Consider the following 18,426-nt stretch of genomic DNA (forward strand, 5'->3'; position numbering starts at 1 on the left):
GCTTACTTGCTAACCCAAGTTGGGATCATTTATATAAAGAGAAAGGGGAATCAAAGGGTTCCTTTGTGATTAATTCTGCATTCATTTCTAGTTAATGGGGAAATTTTGGAAAGTAGGTAAAGTTTGGATATGTTCAAAGACTTGTACTTTATTTATTTTCGAGGAGTCGCGAGAAGGCTAGAAAACCCGTTCAAGGGGTCCTGGACGGGCTATATTTCTTTGAAGTCCTCTGATATATTTCTTCTCAGTTGCTGTCCTCTCTATTTTACTGGTCACAAACCTGTGGAGTTGGCTTCTCCGCCAAACTGTCACTGTATGCGGCGCAATAATGTTTTACTTTTCCGGTGTGGGAACTCGACTCTTTTGCTTGGATTAAAAGCTCTTTGCTGCAGTTTGGCAGAAAAATACTTATATGTTTAATTGAATATTGAAATGTGGATTGCACGATTTAATTTGGTCGATGCATTTGATTGAGTTTATTTTTGTTTTGCAGAAATTATATTTAAATGGTGACTTAGAAAATGAACTCCAATTAATGTGTTGTCCGCACTAGACTAGATCGACCATGGCCTCCCTCCCAACATTGAAAGCACTAATGCCATTCCCTTTCACCTCATCCCAAACTTCCTCCAAGCTACTCTCTTTTTCAAGCCCTCATTTAGAAAAAAACTCATCTCTGATCTAATTTCTCATGACCAAGAACAAGTTTGGGCCCTTCCATGCAATATCTGTTGGAGGCTGTGGCTTTGGTTTTGCATGTTACCAATCTTTGTGGCTAAATCTGCCTCACAAAGACAGACTCCCATGAATTTACATTCCCTGATTTTCCAGAAGCTTCAACCAACATTAGGCTCATGGAGGGTCTTCTTAAAGTGCTCAACAAATAACATGAGCCTAAATGAGGAATTCTTGAATGCTGCAGAGCTAATGAGGAAGACAACTCAACAAATTAAGAGTGGACCAAATAAAATTATTGTTAGTTTGGTTTCACAATTGACTGCAATTACAGTGAAGAGCAAGTTGATTGGGGTCTCATAGATGTAGTTATTATTAAATCCTTAAGCCTCCGTTTAGATGGATGCATTTGAAAAAAATGATTTGGATTTGACAACAAAGCTAATGGCTATGTGGAAGGAATCATTTGAAATCCTTTAGTTTTTTTTTCCTTTCTTTCTTATCCACATCTTGGCATACATGGATTGTAATAGTCTATACAAATAATTTTACCTTATAATGTCATCAAAATCCATGAATTTAGAATCCCTCTATAGTCTTACGTTTTGGAGGCCCTGTGCGAATATCCCAAATGGGGCATTCTACTATATATGTATATTTATGTGATGTTTTTTTTTCGGTAAGTTTAAAAAATATTATATGAACTCAAATTCACAATTGTAACATATAAAAAATAAAAATAAAAAATCAATATGTAATTTACACAACAACTTGATACAGTGCATCAAAATATCACTTAAATATCACTCGTCTTACATTTTTCGATTCAAAAATATCAATTCATTTTACACAATCAAGTTTTTTTACCATGTCTTTTTCAATTTCCTAATTGATTCAACTAGGTTAATTGATTTAAGCTATAAGTTTAAAAATAATTAAGTCTTTATTGAGTTTCCACTTTTTAATTTTGAATTGAGTAATTGAGCAAGTTTTTCTTTTTTCTTTTTTACAATGAATGGACATTTATTGTGAAAAAATGCCTTTATTGAGTTTCCTCTTGTTAATTTTGAATTGAATGATTAGGTAAGTTTTTTTATTTTATAAATATCTACGATAATTGGTTTGGACCTAACATAATATTTATATAATATAATTTAAAAAAACAAAGAAAAGGTAAGAATAGGGTATTATACAAATTGTGGGCCCTCCTAATTCAGAGGCCCTAAGCGGCCGCCTTACCTGCTTGTGTCCAGGGTCTCTCCTGACGAGCATTTAACATATTTAGAGATAGAACGATACTACACTTGTTAGGAAAGATGGCAAATAATGGCCTGCATGGGTTCTTGCCATTTCAAGTTCAACACATCGGTTCCAGTGGTGTCTAACATTAATGGCTTGCATGTTTTGGTTCTTGATATGTCAAGATCAACAATAATAGAGATAGAAGTCCTGTGTTACATACCAGCAAAAGGACTTGATGCATGGATATTAGATACCCTGCCTGCAATTCCACAGCCCCACGTTCGAAACAATATTTCAAGCCTTTTTTCAGAAAAGGCTTGTCAAAATCCTGTGATGAGCTTTTCATGAAAGATGTTTATTTTTTGTCAAATTCTCAAAGATATGGTAAAATACACATTTTTAAAATCAAATATATTATACATGTATTATTCATATACTGTACATATGTATTCCTCACGTTTATGTGTACTAATTTTTTAAGTAATATAAAATTATTGAATAAAGACTATACATTAAAAAATTTAAATTTAAATACTTAAAATATAATAGAATGGCTGAATTTGTCATCTTATTGTTAAACCTGTGGGCTTTCCGTTCCGTTCAATATCTTACTAATCTGTAAATCAATGTATTTTTCATTTAGATCCGTTGGCTTTCCGTCCAATATCTTATTATCTTTTTTTAAGTCTAGCCCAAAACAAATTGAGCAATTGGAGTGATTCCGAGCATGGCCAAAAATGAGGGTCGAAACCCGAGTCCGAAGTCCGAGTGCAACGTCCAAATGTAGGAGACCGAGTTGGAAAACACCTTCCTTTTTAGTCAAAACCCGCCGGAGACCGAGTTGGAACCCGTACCGCCTCAGACAAGAAGCCACTGCCGCAACAGAGAGAGGAGAATGGCCATAACAGTAGCTATCAACTTAGCTCTAATAAGTCCATCGACTTTATTTCATCCCAAGTCTCCGAATCCTTCAAAGCTCAGAGCTTTCACTCTCAGATGCTCCTCCGCCACCTCAACCGCGGTCCCTGGTACTTCTGCTACTACTTCTCTTATTTCCCTTTATCGGTTCTATTGTTTTCTCTCATTGTACCAATTGCCTAGTACATTAGATTAGTGTGCATGAATGTTTTTGAAGAGCAAGTTGTTTGGGTGCCATTGGAATTCAGTTTTATGTCCAAGAATTTGAAAAGAAGAAACAAAATAAAAAAAAATAAATGATGGGTTTATTTTGTTAGAACTTCAAACACCCCCACAAAGTCATTCAGCTATGTAATTCTTGTTCTTAGGCTCAGCATTCATCTTTTAGATGAATAAACAATCAACACTAATATCTCAACCCTTCGCTTTTTCTGCCCCTTATCTTGCATTTGATAAATAAAAAGAATTTCCACGTTATATAATGTTAAATGTTGTTATTCTTGATAATACAGGTTTAGATTTGTTTCATAAAAAATTTCTCATTGTCCGTACTTTATTTACTTCTTTGGCTTTAGATTTGGCAGAAATACCTTGGAAGATTTCAGATGCTAGACTTGTGCTTGAAGATGGTTCAATCTGGAGAGCAAAGTCGTTTGGTGCTTCAGGGACCCAAGTTGGTGAAGTTGTATTCAATACATCCTTGACCGGGTGGGATGACTCATAATTTTTTATTACCCCCCAATTTATCTTAACATGTCAACTGTCATGTTGGATTCTTTGTGTTTGTGGGACTTAACTGCTATATAACCTTTTCAATTATTATTTTGTTGGTAAGAATAAACCTTTCAGTGTTCAGTACAAGGATTTTGAAACCTTTGACTATATTTCTCTTTTGGGCTTGAGGCAGTATATTAACTAAATAAGTATTAGTTAGACTTCCTGAACTGTCTGAGTACAATGTAGGAAATTATATGAAACTTCGCACAGCTCCCGCCTTTGTCCCATTTGAGAGTGATGTTAATCAAACATTGGTTAAAGGAATCTAGTGCTTGAAGTAATGGAAGTAGTTACCTCATCTTTGGTTAGGCATCAATGTTCAAGAGTTGATGAGCTCAGCATGATCATACGAGTCTGATATATGGGCATTCTACATGTTTACACAGGTATCAAGAAATTCTTACCGACCCTAGTTATGCTGGTCAATTTGTTCTCATGACAAACCCACATATTGGAAATACTGGTGTAAATTTTGGTAGGTGGAGTTTTCTTTCTTAAGTTTTGAAAATTATATTGTCTTTTAATATATTGAATTCTGATGTTGATGCCTTCCCTCTCAGATGATCAAGAATCAAGACAATGTTTCCTTGCTGGTCTAGTGGTTAGAAGTTTAAGTATCAGGTATGCTTCGTTCTAGTACTACTGTAGATAAATTGGCATCAGCAACTTCACTGTTTGAGCTCCATTAAGTTCCAATGAACTTTCTCTGTTTCCTGTTTTGCAGTACTTCAAATTGGAGATGTGCAGAAACACTTGGTGAATATTTAGCAGAAAGGAATATCATGGGAATTTGTAAGTTAAACAATGGCATTATTCCTTAAGGCACTTAGATTTTGCAGAATCATGTGTGCTGGTGTCCTATGCTGTATATGTATAAATTCTGACTTTTGCTATTGATGCTGACTGATTATGCAACAGATGATATTGACACACGTGCTATCACCCGAAGATTAAGGCAAGATGGAAGCCTTATTGGTGTTTTGAGTACAGAAAGGACAAAAACAGATGAAGAACTATTGGAAATATCTCGTTCGTGGGACATTGTTGGTAAGGATTTCATTGAGTTTGTTAAACAAGGCAAAGGATTAAAAATCCATGGTTTCTTATTTTAATTTTGCAGGGGTTGATTTAATAAGTGGTGTGTCATGTAAGGCCCCTCATGATTGGGTTGATAGAACAAATCCAGAGTGGGAATTTAACTCCAGTAAAAGAGGTGGAGAGGCATTCCGTGTAAGTCAGCGTTAAGTTACTTTTAAATTACTGCCAGATAACATTTTTGCCTTTTGTTTTGAAATGCGAGAGAGAGAGAGAGAGAGATGGTTTTTGAAATAAGAACTAGAAACAGCCATAAATGGTTTTTAGTTCTAAAGTTATCTATTATTCTTTCTCTCTTCTTCAGCTCTCAATTCTCATCTCTCTCATCCCTTTCCCCTTTATTTCTTCAAATTAAAACAAAAGGCAGACATGTTTGATAATGGATTGGTATTGGCCTGATGTTGATAGTTCAGTTTTAAGTGACTCTTTTTCTTCTCTGTATGGGTTTGAATTGTAGGTTATAGCATATGATTTTGGAATCAAGCATAATATACTCAAGCGCTTGGCTTCCTATGGTTGTAAAATTACTGTTGTGCCTTCAACATGGCCCGCATCAGAGACTCTTAAGATGAAACCAGATGGGGTCCTTTTCAGCAATGGCCCTGGAGACCCATCTGCTGTTCCTTATGCTGTTGAAACAGTTAAGGAGATCATTGGAAAGGTTCCTGCTTTTGGAATCTGCATGGGTCATCAGTTGCTTGGCTTGGCATTAGGTGGTAAAACTTTTAAAATGAAGTTTGGCCACCATGGAGGAAATCATCCAGTCCGTAATCTTCGTAGCGGACATGTTGAGATAAGCGCTCAGGTGTGTGTGTCTTATAAGTTTTTGACTTTAGATGACATAGAATGTGGTAGTTTTGAAGTCTTTTTATGCTTAATATATTTGAAAGAAATGAACTGACATCCTGAAGTGGGTCTTCAGATCATTGTGCTGGTTTTTTCTTAGTTACAATAAGGTAATGAACATGTATGAACCTTTTATGACTTTCATTTTGTGGCAGAATCACAACTATGCAGTTGACTCTTCTTCACTTCCAGAGGGTGTAGAAGTAACTCATGTCAATCTTAATGATGGAAGCTGTGCTGGTCTTGCCTATCCTGCACAAAACATCATGTCTATTCAGTACCACCCTGAAGCATCCCCAGGACCCCATGATTCGGACTATGGTATGTGACGTGCTTCTACAGATTGAAAAATAAATATTAAATTTACCACTATCAACTATGGTAGGTGCTTGCACCAATACCAATTGTATCAGAACATTCCTAGAGATATGCACCCTTCATAGGAAATCTAGGAATTTCATCACCAACTGAAAGGTGATGGTAGACCTCTAGCATAAGTGGTTTTTCCCCTGTTGCTTCTTCCTGGCTATTTTCCAGCCTAACACCCTGCACTGTTTCTTTATAATGATTACATTTGCATAAAATTACATTACGAAAATGATATTTAGTTTGAGGAAATTTTTTCTGCAGCTTTTAGGGAATTCATACAGCTGATGAAGAAAGTGAAAGTAAATTCATAAGTGATGGCTGCACTGAGCTTTATTTGATGGATGGCATGTCTAAGGCGGCGAGGGTTCAATGGTAATACATAATCCAGCGTCTCTCTTGTCTATGGTATTAACATATGTGTGCTGTCGCAGAAAACTAGTTAGGAGTCTTCTTCCGTTTTTTTAGTCAAAATGTTGTCGGTGACTGAAATTTTAAGATGAAGTTTTAATAGAACAATTATTCTATATGCTTTGCAACCATACAAAATGGATCATAATAGTGTGTGCTTCAGTATCCATGAATAACACTGCATTCTTGTTACTCTTGGATGATTGGTGTTCTGTCTAGAAGCTCTCTTCATGCATTCCACACGTGTGCTATTCCTCCTCTCATGTATGTGTGTATAAGAACACAGACCAAGCGCGCAATAAGAAATAGGAAAATAGTGAAAGTATGAGAAAATGAAAAGAACAAAATCTGCAATACACATAGATACTGTGGGTACTTTTATATTTTTTGAAACCATGTCTCAGTTAATTAACATGTCCTGGGAGATGCAGGGCAACCATACAAAAAAATACAAGTCCTCTTTTTATATTTGAAAGTGGAAGCTATTGCCAGTTGTTACAAGTAGTTCAAGGAAAATTTTGGATTCATTTTTACCCTAGTAATTTGAATGAAATGACACTCAAAACAATCAATTGAAGTTAGGTGCAAGCAAAGGTTTGGGTAGCCAAAATCTTGTGCCTATATACGTTAATCCCATTTTCCTTGTTTCATTTGTCTCTTCCAAGCATTTAACAGAAGAAAAGAAAAAAAAAAACATTTACTAGATAAATATACCAAACGAGACATAATGAAAAACAAAATAGAAAACTTCTCTAATTCTTTTAATGGAAGAAGCCTTTTGAACAATTAATGAAATATAAACATCGAAGTTACATGCTTCTCTTGTTGATTAGATAACCCTTAGAAAGGAAAAAAAAAATTCCTAAGAAAGACTTATGATTGACTAACGAAAATAAACTGAAACAAAGAAAGAGTCAACTTATTGAACCAGTAGACTTGTACCTGCAAAGAACTTTACACCTTAAAACCTTGTCCTGAACATAAAACCCTGGCATTACCATAATCTTAACTCGGCTTGAACCATGCGATCTCTGCCTATCCATGAACATGTCTTCCATGTAATGTGGATCAAAGCTCCTATTCTCTTCGACCCTCAAAATTCCTAGCGGTGGATTGAATGAAAATGCAAGCAAATGAAGCAACCAAATGCATTTGGTAGCGACGAAGAATGCTTGAAGAACCTGCTCAGGCCATGGCCGAGTCCAATTTAGTGTTGTAATGATGCAACTCATCTTCTGATCACAAAACTTACTGAATTCCTCACAGTAATACTTTGTTCCCTTCCTTAACACTTCATTCCAGCTCAAATTTCTAAGTGCCACAAATGATGAAAACTGCGCTTGGCGAGCTTGTTGAGGGTCTAGAAGCTTTGGTGAGCCATTCTTCTGAAACACACAGTTTTCAAAGTCTTGGTAGAGTGACTGGTTTATGATGGCTTCCAAATGGTACAAAACTGCCTTGGAGTACTTGGAACTTAATGACAATTTAAATGGTTGGAGAAGCATATTCAAATTGTCCACCAGGGTGTTATCTGTTGCTTCAATTTGTGCTACAAGGATCTTGCAGAATTGTTTTACTGACAGTCTTGCTTCTGATACTATCTGCAAGAAACCTTCCACCATTACTTCCTCACTGACCGGCATTAAGTTTTCTGCATTCCCATCATTGGATTTTCCTCCCTTTGGAAAATTCCCCAGCTTTTCCGGGGTTTGGCAACTCTTAGCATGTGTTGCTTGTCTTAGAGCTCTCTTCAGCTCTTCACAGTAAGTTTCCAAATAGTCCAGCTTCTGTTTCAGCTCCCCAACTGAAGATTTCATCTCAGAAACCTCCATTAAGGCTGCATCTCTATTCTCATTTGCTTGTATGAGCTCCTTCTTCAATGTCTCAATTGACATTATCCCCAAGTCCCTATAAACTTGGGAAACTTCCTCGGATTCTGTTCGGTTCGGAGAACTTTCATTCCTGTGCTTCTTCCTTAGCCTTGGAAACAACCATGAAATCACACCCCGGCTTTTTGGCTGTGACTGAACGGATGAATGAGAATCTGTTAATGGCACAACAGTATTAGAATTCCTGCAGTTTCTCATTCCACTTTCCGATTCGCTGGTTATAATTGCAGGCTTGCATCTATTACAAGATGACAGTGAGTTGAAATCCCCCAAACTATTTCTCCTACTTGACCTGTAAAATTCGTTAGCAGGTGATGTTTGAAGCACAGTGATTTGGTTCGTACATGAGCCAGTCACAGATTTATGATCCTCAGCTGGGCAAGCATGGGACTCAAAGTTGGCTAAGTCAGAAGGAAACCCTTTTCTTGAAGATGAGTTGTCCTTGTAACTTGATAGAACTGCTTCATCCCCATTTCCTTCTTCTAGGCCATATTCATCCCAACTTTCAGATAATGTTCGATTCATCGTCGGGACCTGATGGTACCCAGGTAATGGTTCATCTTCATAACTCTGTAAAATATCTCAAAATTTAGTGAACTTTTCCAGTATTTCAGAAACCACAAATTATACATTATGTATTTGATTTCACTAGAAGTAACAAACTTCCAACCAAAGAACCAACTTGATGATAAGGGGAAAAATGCATTAATGAGTAAACAATAGAAATTCCTTAGACACATTGAATTGAACCACAGAAAGATCATATCCGCCAAAAAAAGAAAAAGAAAAGAAATGCGTCTTTACTTACATTAATTAGTTCTGTAATAAAAAAATATTGAAAGCTTACTTAATAGGTAGAGGTTAAACTATAAATGGGAACTGAAACTACATCTAAAGTAATGCAAATGGACATTGAAAACAAAGAATAAATTGTCTAACAATAATAAAGAAAACAGAGAAAATACCAAACTACAGAGTAAAAATGAAGCATGGCTGGAAATTTGCACTTACAGGTGTGAAAACAGGGTAGTCTTGAGCAGAGAACTGAGAAGCAGGGTGTGAGGCAGGGGAAGAAGAAGGAAACCTGAGATTTGCAGGGCTGCTTCCTTGCACCAAAGCAGCATGAAGAGCTCTCAGCTCCACTGCTTTGGCAATGGCAGCTTGAATTTCTTGCCTGCTAACTTCATTTTTGATACTGTTATTATTACTCTCTTGGTCCCGAAATTTTTTTCTATCTGTAGTAAAAGCAGCCATGAAAAACAGAGAAAAGAATAGAGCAGAGCATATACAACCAGGGGGTAGAACAAAGCAAGAGCTGTGAATTTGTTCAAGGAGAGAAAATAACAAAGAGCGTTAACAAGTGGGTATACAGCGCTTGGATTTGATTTGCAGAGAGGAAAATCATATCTACAGTAGAATCTTGGAAAACCAGAGAACTGAGAGAGAGAGAGAGAGATGGGGAGGCGAGGGGTAGCCTAAGGGCTAAAGCCAATGAGCTTTTGTCTTGGTTCTTAATGGATTTGGTGGAATGAGAGCATGTGAAGCAGAGAGAGAGAGAGAGAGACGGGGTAATTCTCAAGCGCGGTTTCAGTATAAACCGAGATGACCAAAATGCCCCTAGTTTCTTAAAATAACCATGCAACCCAACATGAGGTGGTGGTACTACTGTGAGCACATGACATGATTGCTTGGTGCTAGTATTAGAAGATGTTCTTCCACTACCAGATCAAAATTTTCAAAATGATGGACATGCCCACTTTAATTCTGAAAATCCTCTATGTAATCATAGCAATTGTTGTTGGTCTCTCAAAGTTCATGTGCATATCGATTGCACATGCTTCTTTTCTTTCAAAAGGTCAAGGAATTCAAATTGGGTTGAAAAAACCTTTTTCTGGGTGTGGTGGAGTTAGTTTTTGTTTTTCTTATACGAGACATATTGAGAGAAAAGGAATTCGAACACAAGACCTCGAGTGTAGGGTGATTGCTTTTTAACCACTTGAGCTACATGCCTCTTGCTGGTGGAATTAGTTTCTGAAAGGAGGATAGTTTGGTCTATGCGAACAAATTTCTGAGCTGTCCAAGGGCCGAAAGGGAGTAGGGGAATGGGGACAGAAAATATCCAAAACCTTCCAAACACTCATTGTCTTGCTTTTCTGTAACGAGTGAATCTTGTAAAGCCTGGTGGTGCTACAGCGGGGACCAAATGGGTCTTCCTCCTCCTCCCCCTTCATTACCAGTAGATTTACCAAACTGCCCATGCTCCATTTCAATGTTGTTGGACGTCATGGGCATTGGGCATGGAGGAAGAAAAGCTAATGCCCTGATCTTTTTGTATTTTGGAAAAAGGAATTCCATGTAGGTTTTAGGAAATTTTTAACGTTGAGTTCGATGTTTCATGTAAGTGCTTTTGTTAAAGAATAATTTTTTTTAGTGAGATTAGCTTTCTGATCACCAACCACCCACCCAAAAGCTAGTGTGGTTTGTCAACCTCCACACATGCAAAAAGTGTTTTCTTCCTTTCTTTAATCCACTTAATTAGTTTCAGAATTATTGTTAAATCAATCACAAAAGTAATCCTTCTCGAAAATAAATACATGGAAACAAATTTAAGCACACAATAAAATCTGTAAATCTTGGAGTGGGAGCAGGTGGATGGCTACACTTCGATGAAAAATTGTTGAATTAGTTTCTAGGTTATCTAACATGAGAAGTTAAACAAGTTGGGTTTGAATTAATTAAAACTTGACACACATGCGGTTGATGAGCATCCCTATGAGCACAATGTGGTGTGACAAAATCCAACATGGTAAAGACATGATATGACTTATGAGATGTAGTAGTTACGTGTAAACTTAAAAGTGGTAGACATAAAGGCGATGGCTCTTAATCAATTAGTTTTTGGCATAAATGGTATTTCACTTTTCAATGTTGGAAAATATTTGGAGTTTGAATCTTCCATCCCGTCTCATATATCTTCACTCCAATAGAAGAGCTCGACTCTTATCCTCCTTTTCTTTTAAGTTAAAGAAAAATAACGATGTACATAGGAAGCGAATAAATAGATTGAGTGATTGCTGATATATGAACTCAAATATCTTAGGATTAAAAGGATCAGTATTAGCTCATATATTATTCTCCTTTAATGAGCTGATATGACATTTTTCCCTCTTTACATAATAGAACTCGTACCATCATGTCGCCCCCAACATAAGTTTGTAGTTCGTACTTTACATAATATGACATTTTACCCTCTTACATAATAGAACTCGTACGAATTGATTTTACATCGACATTGTTTCATTGGTTGGGTGAGTACAATCTTATATTAGATTCTAACTCTTGATTGGGGAGAAGAACTTCATCTATAACGGGCATGTTTTTGTGGTGGTATTCCAAGCCAATCACGAACGCATAATAATGCTCGATTGTCTTTAAATACCGACAGAGTATTATTCCCTGTGTATGTTAGTTTTTCTCAATATTGTGGGATACAGTCTCTTTTTCTCCCAAAGCCAGCTAGCATTGAGTGAAAGAAACAAAGAGAGCTCGCCTCTGGTCTCTTTCACCCTGCGCCAGAAGGAATATAATAAGAACAGCTAATTAAAGATGCAACCAAGTACTCCAAGCAACAAGTATACAGCAAACATTATTGCAGCCAAATGCCCACCACAATCTAAACACCTCCAGAGGCTCACTATCACTTTGTGCAATGTGCATACATATATATATATATATATATATATATAATATGGTACACATTTAGTCCGCCATAACAAGTATATATATATATATTCTTTTCACAAAGATGTTTAAAGCAAGCAGCAGGCCGCCTCCTCGTATGATGCTTGGATTTTGTCCGGTTTTGGTTGTTTGATCCTAGCAAAAGCGGATTCGAGTATATCACCTTAATTGTTTTTTTCTTAATTTGATCATACACCAATACTTTATAAAACCAAGCCTTATATATTTATATGAATATTTCTTTTTCCCAAAGAGGGAGAGTGGAAAACTCACACACACGATTTGAACTCAGGACCACTTAAAAGTACATCAAAGACCTCGACCAATCCAACGAACACCTCATTAGTTAGTTTATATGAATTAAATTATAATTAAACAATAACGTTATAGCAAGTTAGCAACCACACTACGTATATATGTATCGTATTTATTATTAATATTCTTTGTGGGGATCCACGTTGTTCTTTCTGTTGTTGTAGTTCTTGTGAAACAAATTAAGCTACGTTTGCCCTTGTTGTTTTGTTTCTTTTTCTTCTTATAATGTTTATATAATATTTATACACTTTTTCTTATTTGTCTATATGGCTGTCTTCATGCATGCCTTATAGTTGATTTTGATTGCCTTGTCAATATCGTTCATTGTTTTCATACAAGTTGATGAGGCATTACTGCCTGCTACCAATTAGCTTTGCAATCAAATCACCTTAATTACTTTAGGTTAAGGAAATGATTAAGAATTAATCTGACCTGTCAGCATGTTTCTAAATTGAATCTTTTTAGAGCTTTTATGGGTTCTCCTATATATACTAAAGTAAGCATTGTCTTTTTCAAAATTTGAAACTTTTTTCAGTCCGTCAAACACAACTTGATCCTCTCCATATCTCAACTATTAATGATTAGAAAAGATAATTTACTAGAATTAATAATTAAAGAGTATTTTAGGAATAATGGTGAGTGGAAGGATAGAATTGTGTTTTTCCAAATTGACATGGTGAGTGAGGAAATATAACGGGGTGGAAATAACAACACTCTATTTTGGAGGAAAAATTGACATGGTATTCAGTTAGTATAGGGTAGATAGGGCAGGTAGCAGCCCTTGTGTTTCATTAGGGTCATATGCAAAAATGGCAATTATGATTCATGTGCTAATTAAGTGGTAGATTAGATTAGTTAAGCTTAGTAAAACAAAATGTCAATTATGTCATAGTCTTAATCCTTGAATATTGACCCCTGAATTAGACACTCTTGTCTGCTTATTATGATAAAAGTGATCTAAAAGGTCAGCACAATTTCTTCAGAGTTTTACCAACTTTTCAGCCCTTTTTCTATAAAGTTGGTTAATTTGGTAGCTTAATTGGGCAACTTTCTGCTTCTTTTTTGCTTCTAAAGCGACATGTCAATGTCCTACTAAATACCGATTAGCCTCTCCTATATATGTTTAACATGAAATAATATATATTTATGTTACATTAATTCAACATTTACTCCACTAATTCAGTACAAAAAGGCTAACTTGAAAAGTGTGGAAGCTCTCAGATCTTTCTAAGGAACTTTCCATTTGTTAAGCCAGTGAGGTTGCTTCAAAAAGTAAGAGAAGAAAAGTTGTGGAGGAGGAAGCTTCTTGTTTTTTGGTCTTTCGGAGATGGAAGGAAACTAAAATGAAATGAGGGATTATTACATACGATGGTAACATCACGTAAAATGTTGATATAATAATCAGTAGTGGAGGAGAAGTATTTACGCGGTCGATCTCGTTCAGTGTGGAAAAGGATATAATCATGACAAAGTAGCCATCAACAAGTAATTACAATCATGTTTTGACAATGTATGATTAAAGAGAAAAGAAGAAACTAATCCGGTTGAGAATAATAACCAAATATTTTCCTTCCCCCTGGTTTGGGTAAAATTGTAACTGCACATGTTCAATTGAATCCATCTCCTTAAGCCCTTTACAAATTTGGGTCTAGTCAATTTCATTTTAAAAGAAGCCCAAATTTCGAATTTTCAATTGGAAGAAAGCCCAAATGTATTTATTTTTGAAAGGAAGCCCAACTTTCATTGAGCCGGGAACTTAAAAAATTGATAGGGGGAGTGAAATATATCATTGCCGCTATAACAAACCAATTCTATTGGTCCACTTGAAGAGCACGCGGATTGCTATCCCCTCCACACACAACAAAGAATATCTGCCGTCGATCAAATACGTATCAACGCTCAATCTTTACTCATTCAAAATTTTAAAAAAATTTCACCAAAAATTTCAAACTCCCCGCTTACTCACTCTATAAATAAAATCCAACAAAACTTCCCCAAATCACAAGTTCATATAGTACTTCTCTCAATTTCCCACTAACCAAACACCCAAATCCTCCATTCTTTCACATCTGAGCAAATGGCCCGTACCAAGCAGACTGCTCGTAAATCCACCGGAGGCAAGGCTCCACGCAAGCAGCTGGCCACAAAGGCTGCCCGGAAGTCAGCTCCGGCGACCGGAGGGGTGAAGAAGCCTCACCGTTTCAGGCCAGGAACTGTGGCCCTGAGGGAGATCAGAAAGTATCAGAAGAGCACTGAGCTCTTGATCCGCAAGCTTCCGTTTCAGAGGCTAGTGAGAGAGATTGCTCAGGACTTCAAGACCGATCTCCGGTTCCAGAGCAGCGCCGTGGCGGCGCTGCAAGAGGCGGCGGAGGCCTACTTGGTGGGTCTGTTTGAGGACACCAACCTCTGCGCCATTCACGCTAAGAGGGTCACCATTATGCCCAAGGACATTCAGCTCGCTCGTAGGATCAGAGGCGAGAGGGCTTAATCCCCAAATCTGTTGTTTTGCTTTTGGTAATATGTAGTGCGTTTAGGGTTAGGGTTTATTTATGATTATGTTAAGAAATGTGGTTCCTATTGGTCATGAATTTGCGCTGGGCGTGAAGTTGTATATCTCTTTGCTTTTGGAAATGAATATTTGCAGTTGATTATATATAAAATTGTTGTGTGGTTTCAGGTTGCAATTGCAATTCTATGTTCTTCAAAAAAGAAAGATCTACAGAAACCCAATTCCATTGCAAATCAAATTGGGATTTGGCTAGACAAATACAATTGCAAATTTTCTTACGAAATCTTAGATACATATAAAAAGGCAAAAGGAACAAGATGAGAGGTTTTCTCTGAAAATTCAGATGCAGAGAACACATGCAGTGATGGGGGAAAAGCTTGAAATGACCTTGATAGTTTTTGGGATAGCTTTGGCTTTGATACAAAGATAAGAAAGCTCGTTTCAGGCTGCTCTGGTGTATGAGGAAGGACATGGTGGAGCATGCACTTCCACTACTCCTTCAAGCATCTGCACAACCTTCCTCATAGTCGGCCGAAGAGCCGGGTCTTCTTGGATGCACCAAATAGCAACCATCACAATCTTTTCCAGATTCTTTTTATCATGCAAAGCCTCAGTTTCGTGATCTAGAACAGCATCTATTTTTCCTTCTTGGTAGCAATCATAAACCCAATTGGTTAAAATCGCTTTCCCTTCGCAGCTATTTTCCACATCGACGCTTCTCCTACAGCAGATGATCTCTAGTAGTACAACACCAAAGCTATACACATCAACTTTGGTAGTGATTGGCATGTTCCTAAACCACTCGGGTGCAACATACCCTTTTGTTCCTCGGATGGCAGTATGAGTGTGGCTCTGATTCATCATCAAAAGCTTTGCCAATCCAAAATCAGCGATCCGGGCAGTGTAATAATCGTCAAGAAGTATGTTCTGAGGCTTTATATCGCAATGGATGATTGGGGTGCTGCACTCTTCATGCAAGTACTCAAGTCCTTTGGCAATTCCATAAGCAATTTCGATTCGTTGCCCCCAACTTGGTTTGACATCAGCAAAAAGGAAGCTTGCTAATGTGCCATTGCTCAAGAGTTCATATACTAGTAAACGTTGTTGTCCCTCATCACAATATCCAAGCAGACGTACCAGATTCTTGTGATGTGTCTTCCCAATTACATTTACTTCTGTCTTGAATTCCTTATCACCATCTTGCATCACGCAGTGTAGCTTCTTCACCGCCACTTGGACTTGAGAACCATTTTGTATTATTCCTTTGTAAACTACCCCAAAAGAACCCCTTCCTAATTCTTCCGTGAATCCATTTGTAGCTTCCTGAAGCTCTTGGTAACTGAAAGGACGCAAACTTATGTTCAAACCACTTTGCATAATCCTGACCTGTTTCTTCTGAAAAGTAAAGAACAGTCCAAGAGAAAATGCAGCAGCAATTAACACAAGACAAACCAAGAGAGCAGTTGCCAAAATCACCGGTCGTATACCTGTGAAGGTGGTCTTGTTATTCTTCTTATCATCTGGACTTGGCGATGGAGTGACTGGTAGAGTTGAATTGTCCTTCCTGAATTTGATGAAGGTCGTTGCACGTAGACTGCTATCCACTCTCCCATTTGAGAGGGGCAACTCCTTTTTCCAACAGGTTTGATTGCTGTAAATAGCAACACCACATAAACAATCTTGAATGCAGGACTCACTGCAGTTGTCTGCAGTAAATTCCTCCAAACGCGAATACTCTGAGGTTAACCAATCAGTATTTGTTAGCATCTGAACATCATATAGATGCTCTTCTTCTTTTTCTTCACAGCTTTGTATGAAATCAGGTTTGCAGCTTCCATATAGGTCATTTGGATCAAGCAAAGAGAATCCTCTTGGGCATTCACATTTTGGCCTCTGATCTGCTGCATTGAGTGCGCAGATACTGTTGAACCCACAAACCCCAGGACCTGAATCAGCATCAATATCCAGGCAAATATTTTCTGGCAGTGACCAAAGAGGTTCCCAGCTTGCATTGCCAGAAAAATTCTTTGGGTGAACATACTGAGCAAAAACCCCATCAAAGTTGAGAGTTGCTCTAGTATAATAGGCCATTGCTGAGACCCTATTTCCCCATGTGAGAGTGTATTTTCCACCATTCTCTCTCAGGACATACAAGTAGCCTGAGTCATTGAAAACCAACTGTTTACCTTCACTTCCTGGCACTGTCCCTGTGGTAGTGGCGCTTCCATAATACGGTGTGTTAGTAGACCCTGTTGTGAAGTTTATGGAGTTGAGCACAAGGTTCCCGTCTTGCTGCAACCGTAGCTGGAACCGTCCTTTGGAATAGTTAGTCTCCGATTGTCGAGAAGCAAGGCTTCCTCCTGTTTCAATTATCTGTCCTGGCAATATAGTATCAGTAGGATTCTTGAAAGACTCCCACAACTTCTTTGAACTGTCATCTTCAAGAACAAAGTTGCCGGTATCATTGAAAACCCCATTGGCAACAACACCAACTATGGTTTCAGATTTCCATAACTCTTTGCCTTGAGGACTTGTGAGCACTAGTCCACTGTGAGCAGTCAAATTCACAGTTGATCCCAGAGGTGCAGCAGGTGCAACTGCAGGCCTATTATTTGCATACCAAACTATGGTTCTGTCTGGTATTTTGGCATACCATATTGAAAGCAAGAAAAGATCGTTGTTTCCAAGTGGCCGAAATCCAAAGGCAAAATCACCAGATGGAGAAAGCCATGATGAGGAGGAGTTTCCTTCAGCAGTTGCAGTAAGAGAACCACCAACTGCTATGCTACCATTAGTTTGGGAAAGCACTAGAACTGGTTGTAGAAACAATGAGGACAGCAGAAGCAGCTGTGCAGTAAAAGCCATTTCCATTTTCTAACACCAATGTGGCTAAGCAATCACTATTTAAAGAAGAAACAAACTGAGAACAATTAGATAAATAAAGGTGGAATATTAAGGGTCCAAGAAAGCTAAGTCATGTTCATATGGACAATCAGAGTTGACGAGAAAGATTCAAGGGGGCCGATAAACTGACTGCCATCACATGATTCAGAAGGCCAATTATTTTGCTGTTCTATGAATGTATCTTAATTGAATCACAAAAAAGAGAGCGCTCTGCACTCACAAAACCACACAGATTTCTGGTGACCAGGAAATGTCCAAGTCAACAGAGACAAAGGTTTTGGCCTGAGTCTAAGGTTGCGTATAGTTTTGGGCACAAGTTCCAGAAGGGACCCAAGTCTAAGGTTCAGAATCATGGAAATTCTGCTACTTTCCAAGTTCCAGTTTCCATGATTAACAGTTGGAGCTTTGTCTTTTTGTTTTTGGATTGTGGATGCAAAGTCTTTTTCAATGTTTTGTAATGCAGGGTAATTACTTGGAAGCTGCAATTTTCTTTTGACTTCTTCAAGCATCAAAGTATGTCCATTTTAGATCATTTTCATTTGAGTTTATTATTTCCAAGCTCTTTGAAGAAAAATCCATAAAGTGTAGTAGCCGGTCATGATTGAGTATTGTCCCACATTGAAAAGTTAAGGGACCTAGCATATAACTTCATAGGATTATTTGTCTAAACTTTACATTGGCAATTTCACATACCCATTCATACTATGTAGTTTAATTGAGTCGAGGCAAGTGTTGGAC

At 37.6% G+C, this 18,426-nt stretch overlaps 4 protein-coding genes across 5 annotated transcripts; 2 read left to right on the top strand and 2 right to left on the bottom strand.

The window, feature by feature from the left end:
- Positions 1-2,627: 2,627 nt before the first annotated feature.
- LOC103341837 (carbamoyl phosphate synthase small chain, chloroplastic-like) lies at positions 2,628-6,520 on the top strand. 2 transcript variants are annotated; one of them, XM_008245390.2, is made up of 10 exons: positions 2,628-2,945; positions 3,411-3,543; positions 3,999-4,087; positions 4,173-4,233; positions 4,337-4,404; positions 4,531-4,659; positions 4,733-4,842; positions 5,165-5,512; positions 5,709-5,874; positions 6,184-6,520. In XM_008245390.2, exons 1-10 carry the CDS (start codon positions 2,813-2,815, stop codon positions 6,231-6,233), a joined length of 1,287 nt encoding a protein of 428 aa, XP_008243612.2. In that variant the 5' UTR covers positions 2,628-2,812; the 3' UTR covers positions 6,234-6,520. The 2 variants fall into 2 exon arrangements, with proteins under 2 accessions (XP_008243612.2, XP_088907872.1); XM_089051746.1 differs by lacking the exons at positions 2,628-2,945; positions 3,411-3,543 and adding an exon at positions 3,895-3,916.
- A 538-nt stretch (positions 6,521-7,058) lies between these two features.
- Positions 7,059-9,788, bottom strand: LOC103341836 (DNA double-strand break repair RAD50 ATPase). The gene is made up of 2 exons (XM_008245389.2): positions 9,231-9,788; positions 7,059-8,789 (listed from the first exon to the last, which is right to left on the bottom strand). The coding sequence occupies exons 1-2, from the start codon at positions 9,471-9,473 to the stop codon at positions 7,245-7,247; spliced, it is 1,788 nt and encodes a 595-aa protein (XP_008243611.2). The 5' UTR covers positions 9,474-9,788; the 3' UTR covers positions 7,059-7,244.
- Positions 9,789-14,294: 4,506 nt separating this feature from the next.
- On the bottom strand, positions 14,295-18,214 carry LOC103341833 (G-type lectin S-receptor-like serine/threonine-protein kinase RLK1). Its single transcript, XM_008245387.3, has one exon. It carries the CDS (start codon positions 17,653-17,655, stop codon positions 15,226-15,228), a length of 2,430 nt encoding a protein of 809 aa, XP_008243609.3. The 5' UTR covers positions 17,656-18,214; the 3' UTR covers positions 14,295-15,225.
- Positions 14,353-14,935, top strand: LOC103341834 (histone H3.2). Its single transcript, XM_008245388.2, has one exon. It carries the CDS (start codon positions 14,353-14,355, stop codon positions 14,761-14,763), a length of 411 nt encoding a protein of 136 aa, XP_008243610.1. The 3' UTR covers positions 14,764-14,935.
- Positions 18,215-18,426: the final 212 nt, after the last annotated feature.

This window comes from Prunus mume, linkage group LG1 (assembly GCF_029339155.1).
Source record: "Prunus mume cultivar Tortuosa linkage group LG1, ASM2933915v1, whole genome shotgun sequence".
In the NCBI taxonomy this organism is placed as follows: Eukaryota; Viridiplantae; Streptophyta; class Magnoliopsida; order Rosales; family Rosaceae; genus Prunus; species Prunus mume.